Below are 20,641 nucleotides of genomic sequence, written 5' to 3' on the forward strand. Positions count from 1 at the left end.
AGCCTGAAATCACACAGGAACATTTCACGCTTGTGTTACTAACCAACACATTGGCTACACGTACAGAAACTCAGATAATGAAGGCATTCAGCAGCTGACAGGTAAACTGGCAGCTCCATCGGGCAAGTAGCAACTTGTCCTTTAATTGCACCTGGAGGAGCGATGTGGCCTGCTCTCTGCAGAGTGGAGGACAGGTACTCAACAGCGTTGACCTGTGTCGGTGGGTGGGTACCTGGGCTCGAGGGCACGCCCACAGTTCACCTGTTACACCTGGCTGGAGGAGCCCAAGCTGTCAGGACGCGTAGAGCGCATTCTTTCACTGAGAACACACTTGACAGATGTTTTCAAACCCACGAAGCAACCATATTTTACAGTAATGTTATTCTAAAACATGTCTAAAAATAATATTTAGATGAGATGGAATGAAACGGGAAAGGCAGTAAAACCTCGTATAGCCTCCTCTCTCTCTCTCTCTCTCTCTGTCTCTCTCTCTCTCCCTCTCTCTGTCTGCCTGCCTCTCTCTCTCTCTCCCCCCCCGCCTCCTCTTCATTCCACAGTGTGGCAGCGCTGGCATAGCATCGTACAGAAAACCCTCAGCTGGAAACGAGCTGCGGTAGCTGCCTGTGCGCACCTCTTAACTCAGATCCCCCCCGGGCCGTCATAGCCGGTAGGCGTGCGGCGACAGAAACCTGGCTGCTCAGCGTCAGCGCAACACAGAGCTATTTTCTGACATCGACTTCAATTATTTCAGCTGTGAATGCGTAACCTAATTCTTTCATCTCTTGCTTCCCCCTCTCTAGGTGAACCAAAACCCCAACAGTGGATCTAGGAGACAGGAGATACAATTATTTTCTTTGGGGGAAAAAAAATATTAAAAGCTGCTGTCCTGTCCGCACCGGCCCTGCGTTAGGAGTGGGAAGAGACGGGACCTCTGCGCTGTGAAGAGTCGCTCCTGTGCCGTGCAGCAGTGCGCGGAGAGCAGCCACAGACGCACTAAAAGAGCAGCAGGGATAAAGGAAGGTGGAGGATATTTTACGCACAGCAGCACTCAGTAGCCCCGTTTGACACGCGGCCACTTACTGGGAGTCTCCTGCTCCGCTGAGAACACAGCCGCTTCGCCCCTTGGTCGGATTTGCACTTGACTAAGTCCACATACAGTACAGCAGTCTGCTGGGATGGATTCCTTCATCATAGCGGCTCTGGCAGTGTGCTCTCTAACGGCACCAGCCTATGGGGACAAAGGGACCAGCAAAGCCCGGAGTTGTTCGGATATCAGGCAGTTTTATAGCGGGAAAGGATTCGCTCTGGATGGTGTCCCTCAGTCTGAAATATCAGGTAAGCTCCTTTTTTAAAATACAGCCTGACCAAACTGCTGCACTCTTTCTCTGGACCACATCTGATCTTTCACCCTGAACCCAAGCACACTTTTAAGATTATCTAACTGTCCAAATACTACACAATTGTTTAAATTTTAGCATGATATGTTCAACACATTGTGAAGCACCATACAGCTGCTATAAACTCATTGCCACTGAGAACCATAATCCCTCTGCTAGTCCCCCTAGGAATGTTAGTCTATTTTGGGGCCAAAGTCGCACCTGCAGTAGCACCATTTATTGTATCTACAGTAAGTGTTGGTATGTAGATCAGACATGTCCTGTGGAAATGAATGATCCTGCAAATGAATGATTGTAGGTTTGTGAGCAGTTGGACAATGCACAATGCAGTTTGTACACGTGTGTGAAAAATATATGGCTTGTTCACCACTAGCTTAAAATGTAGTATTTTTGTAGTTTGTTTTGTGGTGAGAGTGAGCAAACCCACTTTCTATCTTTATACCTATTTAAACCTGGAGTCACACTCATTTCATGTCACATGGTAAAGCAGAGGAGCTCTAAGCTCTCGGCTATCTCTCAAGATGAGACACTTGCTTTGAAAAGATATTAAGACAGTACAGACATGTCACAGACAATCTGGCTGTTTGATCCCTGATCAAAAATATGAACAAGTCCCTTCTAATTTTCTCACACTTGACATTTTTGGAGACACAGATGCAGGACCTGCAGCCCTCTTTCTGTTCTTGTTTCTCAGCTCCCCTATCACTCTAAACTAAGCTGCTACTCCTGACACTCCCTAATGCTTCATCTTCTTTAAGCTGTCTGGTGTTTGTGCGGGGAATTCTTCCCTATAAATTGCCAGCCAGTCACTTGACCATGTGCTGCAGCCACACAAGTACGACGTTGCTCACTGTGTCATTCATGGTCTGATGTCAGACAGTCGCAAGCCCCTCTGCAGTTCAGATGATTACATGTGTGCCTTCCCTGGAATTCGGTGCAGGGCTTTCAAACACATGAACAAACACACACACACACACACACACACACACACACACACACACACACACAGAGTTTACTGCAATTTCAGGTTCTACAGTTACAGTATTGTACATGCACGGACAAGACAAGAGACTGTGACCATGCATGCTTGCACAACCACTTTCCTGTGCACAGATTCAAAGGAAATGTAACTCAATTTTGAACTACCTTTTTATTTCAAAACTGTAAAATTAATGAGTGTGAATCTGCAAGTAAAGAGCAGAAAGTACAACACTAATATCTGAAGAAATCTACAGACTATTAACAACAAGAAATGAGTGAGGATGTGCGCAATTTACATCTGAATTATACTTCAATGATTCTCACTGTAACACTGTTGCAGTCCCTCCCAATCTGATAACATTCCCTTCCCTCAAAAAGCTCTTCACTCTGCACCAGTCACCTTCTCTATGTTGTCCAATTCATTTTCCACAGAGTGCCACACTACTGTGACAGGAGATAAACTCTCCTCCCCTGTGAAGACAGCGATGTTTGTCCATTAGTACAGGCTGAATGGCACTGAGACGTACAAGGGTGACTTTCTGTAGTATTCACCTAAAGGTCACGCGCTCAGGATGATCCTAAAGTAGAAACCACTCTATTTTCTGATAGCATATGTGCTCTCGCACACAGCACAGCACGGTTGCAGAATGCATGTATATAATGTGCTGTGGGTTTTGCTTTTCACCCTACAGTTTTTTAAGGTGTTTCCTCATGATTTCACTCAGGGTTCTGACTAGCTGAAGCTGCCACTAAGACGCATAAATGGAAGATTAAGAGTGCATCTATGAGGAACATGATATCCGATGTAAAGATATACAGTAGATCTTTCCTAGCGATTGCGCTGATATGATAGATTATAAGATTTGAGGGTGGGGCAGTAATGTGATGAAGCTGTTAGCTCATGTCATCACGCCATACATCATAAGGTAGTGAGGGTGAAGTAGTAACTGGACACTTCTAATTTAATTGGTTGACCGTACTGAATAAATCATTTGACAGAATTAACGCCAGCCCTGATCTCTTTAGAAAATCCCCTTTTCTTCCAAATGTCTGTAATCCATAATGCTTTAAAGAGTAAGTCTGTCTTGTCATGACACCACCTATTCCTCTTGTTTCAATCAATGATGTGAAGCTTACTTAATGCTGGGGTCAATGCATTCTCAATAAGAGAGAAAATAAGGGAGTGAGACAGACACTGAGAGCCAGGAAGAGATGGAGAACTGGAGAGTGTGAGACAGAAAGATAGAGAGAGAGAGAGAGAGAGAGAGAGAGGGGAAAGGGGAGATTTTGCTTTGACATTATTTCTCCCTGTGTTCCCGTCTCTTGGCTCTCAAGCATAAATAACCGCTCATTTGCTCCAGTCTGGCATATTAAACACCTTAGTAAAATATGAAAGCTTTAATTTATGCCTCCAAATTATGAGCCGCCTAGATGTTGTGCATGATCCCTGACATTTGCAGAAGGCTATTTCGTGCTGTGACACCGGGGCTTGATCAACCCTAATGTATTGGCTGGGCCTGACTCAAGGTCACATCCTGAGTACATCACCTCGATTCAGTCCGGGAGGACAGACAATGAGAGACGGCTGCATCCCAACTCTAAAAATGATGTCCAGTTGCAGCACTTTAAAATCATTTTTAATGCTGCTGTACAATATATGATATGAAAAATTCTTGGCACACAAAGTAGCAAATATACTTCAGAACTTAGTATCAAGCTTCATTTTTGGATGCGCAAAACTTAATAAAGTCTCAGCATGGTCTGCAAGTAATATACCAATGTGATTTTATTAAATAATATTATTATAAATATTATTAAACCCCAAGATTTGAGGTTTTGAATATGTGCTTTTTTACTTTTATACCTCTGTTCTTTACCTTTGATAAAAAAAAGTAAGAAATTTCCCACCAGCTGAACACCCCCATCCCATATCACAGTCCCTGTTTGATTATGCTCAGTCAGCGGTGAAAGAAGATTCCTAGATATTGCTTTCACATCGATACGCCTCATATAACAACTTGGATAGTCCTCTGTACTTAAGTAATTTGCCCTGCAGAAAAAGTCACTCGGAAGAAAGCTATTGAGTTATGGGTGAGCTGTTTGTTATCATTGTGTTGAAGCGGTGTTTACTGGACCATGGGAACAGTATCGTTTGAGCAGGAATGAAAAGAGATGGGTCGCGAGTAATCACGTAAGCTGATGGATGCTCTTAAAATGAGTGTGATGATGCTAGTTTAACTCCGTTGAGTGTAATCAGTTTCGGAAACAGCTTTTTTTTTTTGGTGGTGTTTACCAAAAATGGATGATTGATTTTTATGAGGCTCATCTGTCTCCTCCCTGCGCTGCCCCCTCCCTGTCCCACCCCATCATTACAGTCTTGATGACTTATCTTTTTGTCTTTCAGGGGATGACATTCTTCATCTCTCTGTTTCTCTCTCTCTCATCGGCTCTTAAAGAGAGAGGCGCCAGACGCTCTTTGAAAGCAGCTGGCAGCCAATGAGTGTTAGATGCTCAATGTCATGTAAGCCCATACAAAGAAACAAGCTGCATGAGACATCTGCAGGAAGACTAGGCACATTTTGGTATGGCATTGGCTTTCCCGTGCTGTGTTTAAGAGAGTGAGACAGACACTTTTTGGGGAGTTTTTCCTCATTTGAATCGAGGGTCTAAGAACAGAGGGTGTTGTGTGCTGTAGAGACTGTAAAGCCCCCTGAGGCAAGCTGTAATTTGTGATATCGGGCTATAGAAATAAGATTGACTTGACTTGACTGTTTGTGTTGTTGTTTATTGCCGGTTGCTACAGGCTGACTGTGAGTTGCTAAGTGCTCTGAAGTGTCATCTCTAACCAGTGTTTGGCTAATGATACAGTGGGATTTCTGCTCACCAGGCCTGCTAGGAACTGTTGTCGACTAAAGACTGACTTGTGGCTGGAAATATGGGCTGATCAGTATGGTAGCCCACAGTGAAAAGTATGAGAATGTCTTGAACTCAGTAGCTTGACTGGGAATTTGGGTAAAAGTCTTGAAATGTATAATAGGTGAAGTGTTGTAGCTAAAACAGAGCAAGAGTTTTCATACACTGGGTTGAAAATGTCCCCGGGCAACTCCCTCACCTCTTTCACTGAGAGTAATGATAAGGTAATGGCTGCTAGTGTGTTTGCTGCCCCCTACGCCACTTTCCAGTCGGAGGTTAAATGGAGATAGGAGTCCACTGCCAGCAAAAAACATAGCTGGCCATCCAGGGAGAGGCTGCAAAGTCAGCTACAAAACAGCAAAAATACTCAGTCATATTAAAAAATATATTATATTTAATATAAAAAAATGACTGCAATGATCAATTGAAATGGATGCTTTAACTAATAAAAATAAATGTAGATCCACAAAACACTTGAAGTTGTTAAGGAGATTCTTCCCCTCATAGTGCAGAGAAGAAAAACAAAACAAGGAAAAAAACCAACAACCACACCTAATAAAAACAGACCTGTGCTTCCTTCTATATTTTCCATTTTCATTCATGCCAGCTGCATGGATGATTGAATGCCCATCCAGCAAAACTCTAAAGCTATAACAACATTTACAAATTACACACCTATGTCTGACTGACAGAAAGCCATTATTTATACAATGTTATAGAGTCCATGCCAGAAAGGGGCTCTAGACAGATAGAGGGACAGACCAAACTTAACTGTAAATAGTAAATACTGTGTGCGTGTTGAGATAAGCTTGCAGTGTTGTCATTGTGGCTGTTCTGGACAGTAGCCTTATCTCCATCCCATTAGCATCCCCGCTGATGTGGTGTCCTTATTCTCCATATAGTGGATAACTAATTGATGGCGCTGAATTACATATTGCCGCCTTGTGAATGGAACTCATTAACTGACTTGGAGATAAGAGGGCCGAGACTTATTTGAAGGTTAATGTCAGCATAAAGCCTCGTGCATCTGTTGGCCTTCCTCTATACACAGATTAAAGCAAAAGCAACAGTTGCATCTCTATTACTGTGTGCAGGCTCGTAACTCGCTACAGTTTAAAGTGTGTGAATCCCTGCATCTGGCCTCCTGCCTGCGCCTGTTTTTGTGTGTGTGTGTGTGTGTGTGTGTGTGTGTGTGTGTGTGTGTGTGTGTGTGTGTGTGTGTGAGAGCGTGCTTGTCTCTCTGTGTACGTGTGTTTGCCTACCAACTGAATATGCTGGAGTTGTTAAAATGCTGAAGTCAGTAAGAAGCCTCTTGAAGCATTAAGCCATAATGGGCTGCAGGGAGCATGAAACAGACCACAGTGTGTTTGATGTTCACCAGAGAGAGAGAGAGAGAGAGAGAGAGAGAGAGAGAGAGAGAGAGACGATGGACTGCCGACTTGGGCTGCACTGGTCTGCTTGGTTTAGCTATTCCCTGCTCCGCCCGACTATATGTAGGAAAAACAACGCAAAGAAAAGAGAAGAAGAGAAAAGATGGAGTTAAAAATGGTTAAAAGCAAATAGCTCCTTTTTTTAAAAAAAAACTTGTTCTGCGCTGCATTTCCTTATGTAATTGTTTTCATTCTCTGGCCTGTTAAAAACATGGAAATCTGGGAGACAGTCTGTCAAAACATGTTTAGTTGCTCGGACGGAGAAACCTTTTCACAGATTGCACACTTACCTGTTTTTCGAGTAAGACCATGACCACAGACCCATGAAGTAGTCATCTTAAACTGACTAATTTTTTGGGCAGATGGTTAAAGGTCTGACAAAATTAACATTTTTTCTTCTTATTTCCTTTAAAAAGCACAAGTCAAGAAAATAGTCAGATACTTAAATTGACTAATTTTTGGACAGACAGACGTAAGAGCTGACAAACATGTCACTATTTTCCATTCAATTTCCTGTGACTCATTTCAGAAAATGTTACCTCAGTGTATAAAAGGTAAAAAATTGAGGCCAAAGAGTGACTGGTGATTTGCTTTTTAGAATATAATACACTTCCATGACAAGTATCAGCTGCCTCTTCTCTGACCAGCATGCACTTCAGCTGCTGCCACCCTTCTCTTTTCTCTCTTCTTGCGCTCCTCTTGTCTTTTGTTCCCTGTCACTTGTCTAATGTGAGAGTAGGAGTTCACACGTACAGCCCTCCCTTGGCAAGCACACACACAGAGAGACACACAGATGACAGCATAGGCCAGTCTTTTTTGTCACCATAGGGGGTTGCAGTGTCATTGCAACAGGCGTGTGTGTGTGTTGGGGGGGCAAATGTGATGTTCCTCTGAGGGCTGCTGTGTGTTGGTGTATGACTCATCTTTTGTCTTCAGAGGAATTGGCTGTGTCAAAAGGAGAATTATGCCCTCGTCACAGCAAGCCTTCTCACTGTCTCTCGTTGTGTGTGCGTGCGTGTGTGTGTGTGGGAGGTTGGGTGCAGATGTGTGTGTGTGTGTGTGTGTGTGTGTGCGCACACAATGTGTCCATAAGTGAATGAGAGAGTGTTCATTTGTGTGTGTGTGTGTGTGTGCAACAGATGTGTGATGACTTCTAAAGCCATAGCGAGAATGTTATTAAACTGCTTCCTCTCTATTTGCTGTCATTGTGTGTGTGTGCATGATTGGTGGCGTTTTTGTTTTGCCCTTTCGTCAGTTATGTAAATATGTGTGTGTGTGTGTGTGTGTGTGAGCCACGCCAAGCTGTTGTGGCTCATGTCCCCTCCAGCAGTGCTTTCTGTAGACTAGGTGAGTATTTGAAGTGACAAGGAACTGGCTTTAGCTCTCAGCGTGGCTTCGCTTCTGCTCCAGCTACCTCTCCTCTCGCTCTCCCGCTGCTTGACAGATGGTATGGACCCAAACTAGGACGCCCACTACCATATTAAGTGAGGGCACACAGTATGAATTTTACTGGATGACACGCCCTCCACTAACACACACACAAACGCACTGTCTGCAGCTGTGGACCGGAGTTTTTGTCGGGAGACTTTCATTCTTTGGCTACGACACATCGTTGAGGGGGAATCCTGTGGCTATGGCGCTATGGCAGCAAATTCTGCAGGCCCACAGGGACACACAAACACACACATATGGTATTCTCTAGATTGTATTGATTCTGATTATTGATTGAGGTTCTTATTGAGTTCTTGTTCTAATTATGTGGGTAAAGTTAGCAATTGTCAGCAGATTTAGGCTCATAAATAATGAGGTATTTTGTAATGATATATATAATATTGGGTAAAATAAAGAAAGACAAACATTTCCTGTCTTGTTGCACATATTGAATGTTAATGGTTTTATGTAGGAGTTCAAGTCATGATTATTTTCATTATCAATGAATCTGTTGACTACATTTACTGGTAGAGCTAAGACTATTCGTAGATTGATTGATTAGTCAATCGACACAAAAGTAATCGTCAGCTATCTGGAGAATGGGTTAATAGTTTCAGTCATTTTTCAAGCAAAAATAAATAAATGATGCCTTCAAATTACTTGTTTTGCCAGCCCAAAAAGATATTGGATTTACAATGATTTAAAGCAGAGAAAAGCTGCTCTTAATACTCTTATTTGAGCGAATCAACATATATTTCATTTTTGTGCGACAAATGACTTTGATGATGAATTGATTGTCAAAATAGAGTAATTGTTGATTAATGTCCTGTCAATCGTCTAATCGACTAATCTTAATTTTGTGTTCACTTTACGCGCTAGGATCAGCTGGTTCTGGGTCATGATGACCAGGAAATACTTTGTCATGTCCTCTATTGTATGAAATAATTTGAGTGTGGCGACTAGATTTTGCTCACGACTGTCTTTTGAGCGCTTCCTGCTGTTCTGATCCGGTTCTCAATACCCAAAATAATTGCCAAAACAGATGGATGTTCTCTGATGGAGACGGCCTTCAGGCTCCTGTCTCTCTCAAATATATATATAAAAAAAGAGGAAATAGGAATTGAAGAGATGAGAGATTGGCCCTGTGTATAAAAAAGATAGGAACAGATGATAAAATCAGTAAGGTGTCGTCTAACTGTTGAATGCCTGAAATGTGTCCGGCACCTCGCTGCTCTGATGCCTGGCACACACAATACAGATTTAATAAAGATAGGACACACAGGCGCAACAGTACACATATCCCTCAACTACACACTTCCCTTCGATAAGCAATCATTTCTGTTCTGCTCTGTTCAACAGTGGCCCTTTCTTCCACACATAGGTTGTTATTAAAAACACTATAGCTCACATCCGCAGAATAAAACAGTGCAGGAGTAGCTCAACAGAAACCGGACTGCAAGTTATCAAGCCCTCTGTTGGTGTATGTGTTTCTGCATGTGTGTGAGGCAAATTTCCCAGGTGTTTCAAGACTTGTGAATATCGTCTTTGTCTCCAGTTTCCCCTCCTCTCCCCTGAGGTGTAAACATTATTCTCCATAATCTCTTCCAAACTAGAAGCATGTTTCCTCATACTTGGGATGCAGAGCAGTTGCCGCTTTCTCTTCATCTAGTCTTGCACTCTCTGACAGTTTCCTCTTTGGCTTTTTAAATTGGTCATTTTAGAGGATTTAGTTTTTAGCTGCTCTAGGCAAGTGGCTCCACACAATAGTGTTATTTTTGTTATTTTTTATTGTTACTTGGCGTTCATAATTTCCTGAGGGTTTTCTCTCATCGAGATAAACTGTTTCACACTAGTTTTCATTATCGTAATTATTTTTTCCTCTCTTTCTCTCTCCCCCTAAGTCGTTTCTGCCTTTGAGGCTTTATCTTTCTCCCTCTTCCCCTATCTGCCTCTGCAGAGTTTCATTTATGAATTCATTTATTTTTCATGTGAAATTTACTGCATGCTCACAGATGCTCTCCAAAAACATTGCTAGTTTGTTTCTGGTACTGAAATGACTCCATATTTTTGTGATCTAATTTTATCATGCGTTTTATAGCCTGAACATTAAAACCATATGTTTCAAGACTACAATTCAAAAATCTAAGAAAATCTAAATTGTTTATGGAGCAACACATGATGGCACCCCAGGACTCCTCTGTGTTGGGAGAGACGAGCGGGAATAAGACAAAATTAATTCTTAAAATGTTCCCTTTAAAAGTCAGTGATTTAAGGATTATGTAAAATGTTGGAGCATCCTTTTAGTTTATCTTCCTGTGGGAATCCATTTTCTCACACTCCCTTTAACTATCCCCCAACTTCCTTTGCTCAGAGTTTGAATGTAATTACAGTGAAATCTGTGTGTTGTTTTATTGGCTTCCTGGAGGCCTAGCAAGCACAGTTTTTCCAGGCTTTAGTGGTCTGTGATCCTACTGCATGACTCCCTCTCCATCCGGTACATTTTTGGGATCTCCACTGTATAATTGGCTTAAACTGCAGAGATCCTTGGTCCGCCATAACATTAGTGCTTCTAGAAACCAGAATACCCGAATGAGTTGTTCTAGCTGCGCACTGCAGCCTCTTTATATCTCCATCTCCCAGTTTGTGGTGAATCTCCCTTCCTGTCTCTCTCAGTTCACTCCAACTCTCATCTCCTATTGGAATATTGTGCTTTCTAAGCACATTTTTCTGTAATTAGATAGTGAGATTTGGTTTTATGTGACATCATTTCTCAAGCGTTATTTGTGGCTAAGGAAAGCCCCATGTAGCTCATGGTGGTTTGCTTATTTGGCTTGACCATGCTTGGCTATTTAGATCTGGAGGTAGAGTAAATGAAGATGGAGGAGAGGGAATGACCAGAGGATTAGTAAGGCCTTATGAGAAGAAGGGCACATAAGAAAAAGCCCATAATTACAGGGGGCAATATGTAATTACTGTCAATTGTCATCCTGTTTGCTTTTTATTACATAATTCCTTATTTATTTATTTATTTATTTTCCCCACTTTTCTGACTTTCCCTAGCCTCACTTCCTGTATGTCTGTTTTTTTATGTGTGTCTCTTTTTCAGGGAAAATTTCTGGAAACAGAAATAGATATCGCCTCTGTTCATCCTGTGTAGCATCATGTCCATGTACACCTGGCACTTGTAATAGCAAGCTGCTGGTACTCATTCTGTATATCTGTCTACCCCAAAAGATGGAAGAATAGTGGAAAGAAAGAGTCGAATAGTAGGAAGGAAATATTGATCTGTTTCAAAATATAAGATTTTGTTTGTAACTTTACATTTTGTGATACATTTGTGACTATGTTTGGCTCCGCATTTATTGCAGCAATTGACTGAATTTCACATAGATGTGTTTATAGAACTGGAAAGTGGAAAGAGTTTTCTTGTGTAAGAAAAGGAGTATTAAAAGTACAAGCTTAAAACTCAAAAGCAGCAATCGCCAGAGTTTATATTCCATTGTACAAGAGCTCAGGGGTTTTAGCAACTGTACAAATATACCTTTATACACTTTTCCCCTTCTCTCCTTCCTCCCAAGAGGCAATGGCAAGCAGCGAGCTAATGAACTTGAAATGACAATGACTTATTTAGCTTGCGTTTCTTTCGCTCAGCCGTAACAGAGGGCGTTTCAGTTGGGCCCACTCGTCATCGTTTCGTTCGTCTCGTTATTTGTGATCCCTCCATTGCTCCCTCACTATTTTCATCTCTTCTTCCTCTCCTGCAGAGTCTTCTCTCATAAATATTTTACATCTTCCAAATGAACCCTGTCAACCCAAGCTTAGTGCATGGCTGGCTGCCTTGTGTATTTCTAATGCGTATAATGTGTTTATGTATAGTATGTGTTTGAGTGTGAGTGTGTGTGTGTGTGTGTGTACGTGTATTTTGATATATCCTGTGTAAAAATGTTGTTCAGCTGTGTGAGTGTCTTGCTGCATTACTCTGACGCACGGCTCCATTTCTGCTTGCATATTTTGATAAGAACGCTCTTACGACGTGCTTTACATAATGTTTTCATTTGTTTATTCAACTGTTATTCCACCAGACAAGGTGACTGAGAACATGTTATTTACAGCAACAACCTGCTGGCTTGTGCAGGATTACATGTGGTACATATTGTACATACTGAATACAAATACTGTATGCCAATCAGTGAGAGGTTTAATTATTATTTATTTCGTTTAAATAGTTGGACGCTAAGTGCCTCATTCAAGGTCAGTTTGACAGTAGCTGGGGAAGAAAGATGAAAGCTTTTATTGCAAATGTTCTCCACCTCAACCTTTCTGAGACTCAGGATTGTCATCATATTGTTTTAAGGCAGCGCATGTCTTTACCCCTTATACATTTTTAAATGTGTCTGAGCTTCCACGTCCACAAGGTGATACGGTAAGTGCAGCGTCTCGCAGCACCGTTTCAACTGGAATCCTTGACTCAACAGTGCCATGTTAGATGGATTCTTTTGGGGCCTGAGGGATGCCTGGTGCTCGAGCATGTGCAAATGTGTATGTGTTTGGATGTTACAGTTCTTATCCAGTGGCTTTATTGGTGAATGTAACAGTAAGCTCTGTCAGATATAGTCTAGTATGTCTCTTCTCTACTTTGTGTTTGAGTGTGTCTTTGGGCCAGGCGCTGCTTTAAACTAAAAGCCTTCTCTTTTAAATGTTTCATGCTGTCGCTACCTTCCTGCTGAGATAAAGTGAGAGACAGAGCTGATGCGTAGGGCTTATAAAGCAATAATAACTTTCACCCACTTCATCCTGTCATTCTTTGTTTTCATGTGTCTTGCTTGGCATCTTTTTTTCACCTCAGCATTATTACTTATACCCTTATTACTCCTCCCACCGAACAACACATTAAGTCTAGCTAGTTACTTATATCATACTGTGGCATTTTCAAAATCAATTTTCATCACACACATCTATTTGTGTTTATATTTGTGTCATTTATGTCAGCTAACATTAGGGGTGTGACAGTACACCAAATTCACAGTTCGGTATGCACCTTGTTTTAGGGTCATGGTTCGGTAGGTTTTCAGTACTGCAAAGAAAACAAAAAAACCCGCAGAAAATAACAATTGTTTTAACAACTGCAACTTGGGAGACCGTGGAAGTTAGTATTGCTGATTCAGTCTCGGTTTCAGAACCGTTACACCCCTAGCTAACATGCTTATGTCCTCTAATAATAAACTGTTACGCACATCTACAGTTTGTGACGAAATCGCTTTCTCAGTCAAGCAGGAGCAGTGGCGCCCCTGTCACAGTCTTTGTCTCCTGTGTGTCCCTGTTCCCTGCACCCGACGTTCCCAGCAGCCTCAGTTCCAGCACTGGGGCCCAGGCCATCACTCAGTCAAATTGAATCCCAAATCCTGTTGGGCAGAGGCGACTGTGAGGCTCAGGATGAATGGCTCGGCTCTGTCATGTGATGTCTGCTGATGAATGGCCAGGGCCTAGAGGACAGGGTGGACTGAATCAAGGGAAGTGGGTATGGTGTTGGTCTCTTCACAGGAGGATTTGTGTTGTAGATTATTTTATTTTATTCTTAAATGTGATATTATGATATCAAAAAGTAATGATGTTTGCTCTTCTTGAAAGGGGAACAGCAACCTACTTTCCTTGTATTGGTTCTGGCAAATGTTCCTTTGCAATGTGGTGGTGACGCAAAAAAGGGCTTCGATGTTCCATATTGGGGTGTTTTGGGATGAACTCTCACTGTAACAGCCCTTCTCTTCTTAAATCGTCCATCCCTTTTTCAGGCTCTCAGTTTTTTGAGATATGAGTTGAGACTTTGTTCCTTTCCTCCAGTCTTATATCCCATCTTCCTCTTTTCCCTCAAGCTCTCTCATGCTCTCTCCAGCTTTCTTCACCTTCTTTCAGTCCTTCTGTGTCCCCTTACATCTCTCTTGGCTTAGTTCCCTTGATTGAGCACAGCTGTCGCGTTCATCGCAAAGCCCCTCTTTTTTCACATTGTTATATAAATTGGCTGGCTGTCTTTCTCAGGCCCTGGCCCTGTTGATTTTGGGTGACGTCAATAACTGTTGTTTATGCCTTGGACACAGAGCTGATTCTACTGTCTGCTCTGACTGCTTTGACTCGGGTCATTCAACCAATACATAAATGTGTGTGTGTGTGTGTGTGTGCATGTTTATGCACCAGCGAGGCGTACTCGTTAAATTAAAATCAATCACAAATTGCTTCTCCAAACAAATCCCTTCCCTCAATTTCTTATAACTGACTTGATTATTATCTTTCATGCTTTGCCAATTAGTTCAAATTCATATTAAGTGTCTCAGGGTGAATGAGGAGGAGAGTAATACATGTGAGTGGCGCTGGGGCACTGCTTAGCTCCTCTGAGTCACTCTGTGAGGCAGAGATGTGTACCTGCAGGGCACCGTGGCAGACTGGCCTGTGACATTGAGGTGATGGGAACTTAAATCATTCGCTATTGTCTGTGTTTATCCACTGCTAGCCAGGCAGGAGTGGAGCTGAAGGGTGAGATGACCTCTGGAGCAGGACAGTATGCAGTGGCACACACACACACACACACACACACACACACACACTTGCATGTTGGCCCTTAGTTTTCCATTCTGTATACTCTCTGAGCAGCATACCATATGCTTTAACCACTCCAGGCCTGATGGACTCATAAAATTGGTTTCCAGAAAACATGTTACCAAGATGAAATTTGATGAGTGGTTAGTTGTATGCTTTTGCTGCTTTCTGAGATGGTTATGTGGTGACATTGTGCAGCCAATATGGGTTGCATAAAATATTTTTTTTGTGGTGTGGTCAGCAGGATATGATGTACATGTTTTTGAAGCATTTTGTTAAAGGTTAAAATGGTCAGTGAAAGAATCAATTCGTCAATTAAAGGAAAGTTTTACAAATTGGATAATCATAAAATCATTCACTTGGTAAAAATAACATCAAAGGATGCAGTCCATCATCCGCTGTTGTCCACTGGCACTATGTGTAAGAATTCCTAGTTTGTAGGAATTATGTCCTGATAGTAAGTCCTAATAGGCATGCACATCAGAAATGCTTGCACCTGGAGTGTCGATGTCAAGGTATTTTTAAATCATGTAAATACTATGTTGTGCAATAAGACCTGTTGTGCTACTGCAGCACTTAGATGTTAAGTAATTATTATTTTCATTGTTCATTGACCTGGCAGTTATTTGATTAATCAATTATTGGTTTTGTTTTAAAAAAGTTTGGAAAATAGTGAAAAATGTCCATCACAATTTCCCAAAATCCAAGGTGACGCTCTCTGATGGTTTGTTTTGTTAAACCAATAGTCCAAAACCCAAAGATGTTTAGATTGCTATCATATAAAACAGAGAATAGTAGCAAATTCTCACATTTGAGAAGTTGGAAACCAAAAATATTTGCCCTTCTTGCTTAAATAATGATATAAATGATGACATGGTTATCGAAATTGTTGCAGATTGATTTTCTGACAATCACTTAATCAATAAACCAACATAGCTAAATGTTGCAGCCCTATACGTTTGTGGCCACATGGATCCACGAGACGTCAATCCTGTCATCTTCGCATGTTTGCAAGGGGACTGTCCGTGTGCAGACCAAAATGTATGAACGCGCTGACTTTACACATGCATGCTGATAGTGTACACAGACATCCATTGGACAGTAGTATAACCAGAGTTGCGTGCGTTTCAGGCGATATCTGGCATGAATAACACTTTGATGGACTGTTATAGTCGGCACACTTTTTCTAAAGTAGCATGGATGGGCAGTATAACTGGAATGGATGCTAAATATATCTCAGACAGCCCTTCAAGGACATTGCTCCATTGTGATAGTAAAGCACTTCAGCCCTTCTGATGAGCATTCACTGTCAGGCTGTGATAGACCCCCCCCCCCGCGTGCTTTCACCATATTGTTACCTTCTCTAAAAGCACTTTACTCTTACTCTCTCAGTTTCTCTTAAACAGTCATGGAAAGTTATTCTATGTGGCGGCCAACCAGCTCTTCTGCAGCTAAATGACATGCAGCGGTTGTTAGAAGAGGCAGCTTTAACTGTTCAAACTCCCCACCGCCCACATCACCCATTTTCCAAACTGTAGCTTGGCCCCCTTCTCTCCTGGGAACACAGCACCTAATGCACCATTATCCTGCTATAAATACCCTTTTCCATAGACCATGCTCACACTTTCATTGTTATGTGATTATTAATTTATTTCCACCTACTGTCATGGGCCTACAGTGTACCATTAATGTCCATCAGTTCTGGGAAGAAAGGGAAGAGAGTGAAAGTGGAGCCTCGCTGTTTCAAATGATTGTAGACAGACAGTAATAATGTTGTCCCATGTGTCTGATTATTACCAGAGTGAAATGCAAATGGATTACTGTTTACTGTTTGTTTAGCATTTAGATACAGCAGTCCCTAAGCAGTGAGTGTTTTTTCCTCTATTGTGTTTCACTAATTGTTAATAGCAGAAGTTGTTTTTGATCAATGCCCAGCAGAAATGTATACAACAGTCTTCTTTATGCGTCTATATGGTTAGGTTAACCAAGTGAGAGTCATTTTTTTTAATGCTAAGAGCAGAAGAGGGGTGAACACTTTTTATTAACAGCTTTTTGTATTTCTTTTTATTCTCCTGAAATAATAGCAGAGTGACCTAAAGGGGTGTTTAGTTTTCACATCTAAAGTACGTTTTGTCATGGTACAGAGAGTCATTTTCCATATATATCAAACACATATATTCTGGACTTGGTAACGCTAGTTGATCAAATGAAATTATAGTGTAAAGGAATCATTTCTTGATTTCTTTTTTTTTTTTTGTTGCAATTTTGCACATTTCACTTTCATTCTGACTTCTTTTGCTTTTGTGCATTTTTCAAAAAATATGTTGATCCCAATGACATTAAATGAAGTGAATAATAAATCTATGGAGCATTTGCTGATATATTCCCTAAACCAAACCTGTTGACTTTTACTGTCCATCATTTCAGTATCAGTAAAAGGATTAGCCAATTAGTTTGCGACATTAAGGCATTAGCGATAAATGTGTTTAATTCTGTTTATTCTAGACAGGAAGTAGAGAATCCTTCTCAAGACTTTCCCTCAGTAGCTGAGGTGGCAAATGGCCGATAAAGCAAGAAAAAAAAAAAGGAAAGGAAACTGCGCCTCTACTCTGGCCATTGACTGTTTATTCACGGATTAGATGCCTATCTCTTCTAATTGAGTTCCCTGGGATTGGCACAGTCATAGTCACAAACACAACTCTGGTCTCCCTGTGTCTTCATGAACTCCTGGCACACGGATACGTCTGCAGCCCAGTGAAACAAATTCACAGCAGCAGACTCTGAAGTTTCTCTTTAACTGCTACAAAGTCCATCCAAGTGGAATTATCTTTTTCGCTCTGCAGTAGTGAGCTTTTAATGATTTTTTTAGGTTGGGAAAGAGGAAATGGATGAATGCAATTCAAGGCCGTGCATTGTGCCTCTGCGTGTCCTTGTGGAGATGCTTCGGAGCCGTGTCTGTCTTCTTGTCAGAATTATATTGTCTCTGCCTTGTTTGGCAAACAGAAGTTTTATTGTACCTCTAGGTGTTTCTGCGGTCTGTATGTAGATACTGTATGTGTGTGTGTGTGTGTGTGTGTGTGTGTGTGTGTGTGTGTGTGTGTGGAACAATATGGAGGAGATACCCGCTTTTATGAGCAGGTCTGTCCTTGTAGTTAAACAAGCCTGTAGCACTCGGTCGTGCACTGCAGCAGTATCTGCTGATACAGACATCTGCCCTGGCAGTTAACTGGCGACTACCCCTGTAGTTATTATTGTAGTCTGTAAAGGGAACCTATCGTGCTGTCTGGAGACAGCCACTTTAATAAGACTCTGTCAAGTTCATGTTCCTTTCTCCGAAGAAGAGGGACCTTCTCTTTCTTTGCCCCTTATTTCTACCTCTTCACGTTCACCCAGTCTTTTTTTACTTTGTAGAGATTCTTGGTAGGGACCATTTACTGTAAGCTCCTGCTGCGTCTCCCCTCTCCTCTTCTCTCTTCCCCTATATCTAGCCCAAAGCAGGCTTTGATGTTCAGTGTCTTTAGTCTCTGAAGCAATGCTGTTCTGCAGCAAAAGAAACACCCCATATCTTCCCCTTCTCTCTTTCTTTTTCCTTTTTTTTGAATATTGCAGGTGAAAAGAAACCTACACAGTGTTGAGCCAGCTGTTAGATAGCCAATGTTTTTCTCTGAGTTAAGGTGAAGTTCTCCTTTTTGTCCTCATTTTCTGCTTATGACTTGAATCACAGCCTGGCTTGCGATTAACACTAGCAAAGCCAAGGAGACAGGTAATTAGGAGAAAATGTCTTTTCCAAGCTCACTTTTTGCACATTTTCACCTCCAGTGCGAGGGGTAAGAAAAATAACGTACGCATTAAGGTTAATATTAGGGGCACAAGACCGGACATTTAACTAAGTTTCTGTAGGCATGTAACTTTTACTTTCAGTCACATCTTAAAGCACAGATTTCTTTACATGTGTCAAAGCTTGTTTACACCTCCAAACCTGTCACAGCAGATAAGAAATGAAGCTTGTCTATCTCCCATCATCATAGCATTCCAGACTCCCTTTGGTTTCTTTATCAGTTGGCAATATTTGTCCATTAACAAGATTTACCATTGCTGTTCTTCATACATAAAACATGGTTAAAACAAAACAAAATCAAACATTTTGATAGATTAAAATCATGTCTTAGATAAGTAGTTGTAAAATGGGATAACATTTGGCATTTTCTTCCTTTTTGAGTTTCAGAGAATAGAGATGTCAGGCCCATTCCTGTCCAGTCAGGGCATGCTGCTCAGAAGCTTGCAGTACACAATACCTCAGGAACATGCTTAAGCAAACACACACACAACACCTGTCGTATAACTGCACAAAGGTATGCATGTAACAGATGAAAGGGAACCTCTATCTTATGACGTCTTTTTGTGCAAATATCTGCTAGTTTTTGAGTTGGCCCTTTTCTCTTTTAATTTTAAGGGGGAAAATCCGCATAAAGATCAAATGGGGCATGATCTGACATGTATGCTTTGGCATAGCTCAGTGGTAGCTGACAGATTTGAAGTTAATTAAAAGTGCTCTTTTGTCCGTTGACTGATGCCAGTGCAGCGGGATCTGGGTGGTGTGATGGGCGTGGGTGGAGGGCACAGGCCGGGCCGCACAATGGTGGGCTTTGTAGGTGGCTGTGATGTTGGGAAAGATGTCATGATGTCAGGCAAGTGCTGGCTTCAGTCCATATATTCAAGTCCAGTGGTCCTCCTCAGAGCATTTATAACACCTTCGCACAGCTGGATGAGGAGGAGGAAGAGTGGGAAGAGCAGGTGGTGGAAATCTATCCTGCAAGAGGAGCTGCGGTACAATGGACTGCATTCCTTGGGAATATTCTGGAGTAAGATGTATTTTGATAAGGACTTGAATGAGAGTGATACGTCAAAGGTACTCATACACTTTGCAGCTGCATTAAAGATTAAATCATTCAGCTGTACTAAGAAATCAGAGAAAAGACTTCAGCTTGCACACAATCAAGCTGCCAGAGTCAAAAGAAGTAAAACAGAGCACATTAAACCCATTTTAGCATCTTTGCACTTACTCACTTTCTCTTTTATAACTAGTATAAATGTTATACTAGTTTACAACGCTCTGAATAATAATAAGATGTATTGACCAAAACTGTGGAATAGTCTGCCAAATGAAAAAGAAAATTATGTAGATCCGTGTGCTGGAATTTATATATATATATATATATATATATATATACAACATAACTGTTAATGACAATGAAATAAATAGTAGTCTCATGTTACAATAATGATGACACCACTGTCAGTAGCTCTTTGTTCTTTGTACCATTAGCCTGGTTGTTGTGCAGTGATGCTGCTAACTCCATGCCCTGCTGTGCCTGTCTTTGACTGGCATTGGCATTGCAGATAAGACCCTGAGTTGCAGAGGAGTGGCATAGATAACCAACGAGAGCCCTTGAGTCCTTCTCTGTCTGCCCCACTGTCTCTCACTGTCTCACTCTCTCTCTCTGTCTCCCTGCCTCCATACTGTAAATCCTTAATGTCTTTTTCTACTCTCAACTTCTCCTCCTCCCTGCCTGGTTGGAGGGATAACCATCTACCCTTTCAGCGAAAGGCAGTGCCCTATCTGTCTCCCTTTGGCCTCCCTCTCGGCTCTCTCTCTCTCCCTCCTTCTCCTCTGCCTTCATCTCGCCCTGGGAGGATAACCATCTAGCCTTTCAGCACAGGCCAGCTCTTTCTAATGACTGTTTCCAGTGAGGGAGGACAGTGGAGAAGCTTTGTCCCACTCACTCTGGTGCATTTCAGCAGCCCGGGGGGGAAGGGGGAAGTCTATACCATATTTTGATATTTGGACAGCACCACAGATAAGGACATTTAATGTAATGTGATGGCAAGATGAGAAGAGAT

The 20,641-nt window shown here is 41.8% G+C and overlaps 1 protein-coding gene across 1 annotated transcript in view; it reads left to right on the forward strand.

Annotated features, from left to right (window-relative positions):
- Positions 1 to 593: 593 nt before the first annotated feature.
- LOC139296514 (glypican-1-like) overlaps positions 594 to 20,641 on the forward strand; it is a 63,838-nt gene continuing 43,790 nt past the window's right edge. Inside the window, exons 1-2 of the mRNA XM_070918928.1 lie at positions 594 to 667; positions 801 to 1,335. Of these exons, the coding sequence (XP_070775029.1) occupies positions 1,176 to 1,335 (160 nt within the window). The 5' untranslated portion in view covers positions 594 to 667; positions 801 to 1,175. The remainder of the gene's footprint in view (positions 668 to 800; positions 1,336 to 20,641) is intronic.

The sequence above is a fragment of the Enoplosus armatus genome, chromosome 14, assembly GCF_043641665.1.
Source record: "Enoplosus armatus isolate fEnoArm2 chromosome 14, fEnoArm2.hap1, whole genome shotgun sequence".
In the NCBI taxonomy this organism is placed as follows: Eukaryota; Metazoa; Chordata; class Actinopteri; order Centrarchiformes; family Enoplosidae; genus Enoplosus; species Enoplosus armatus.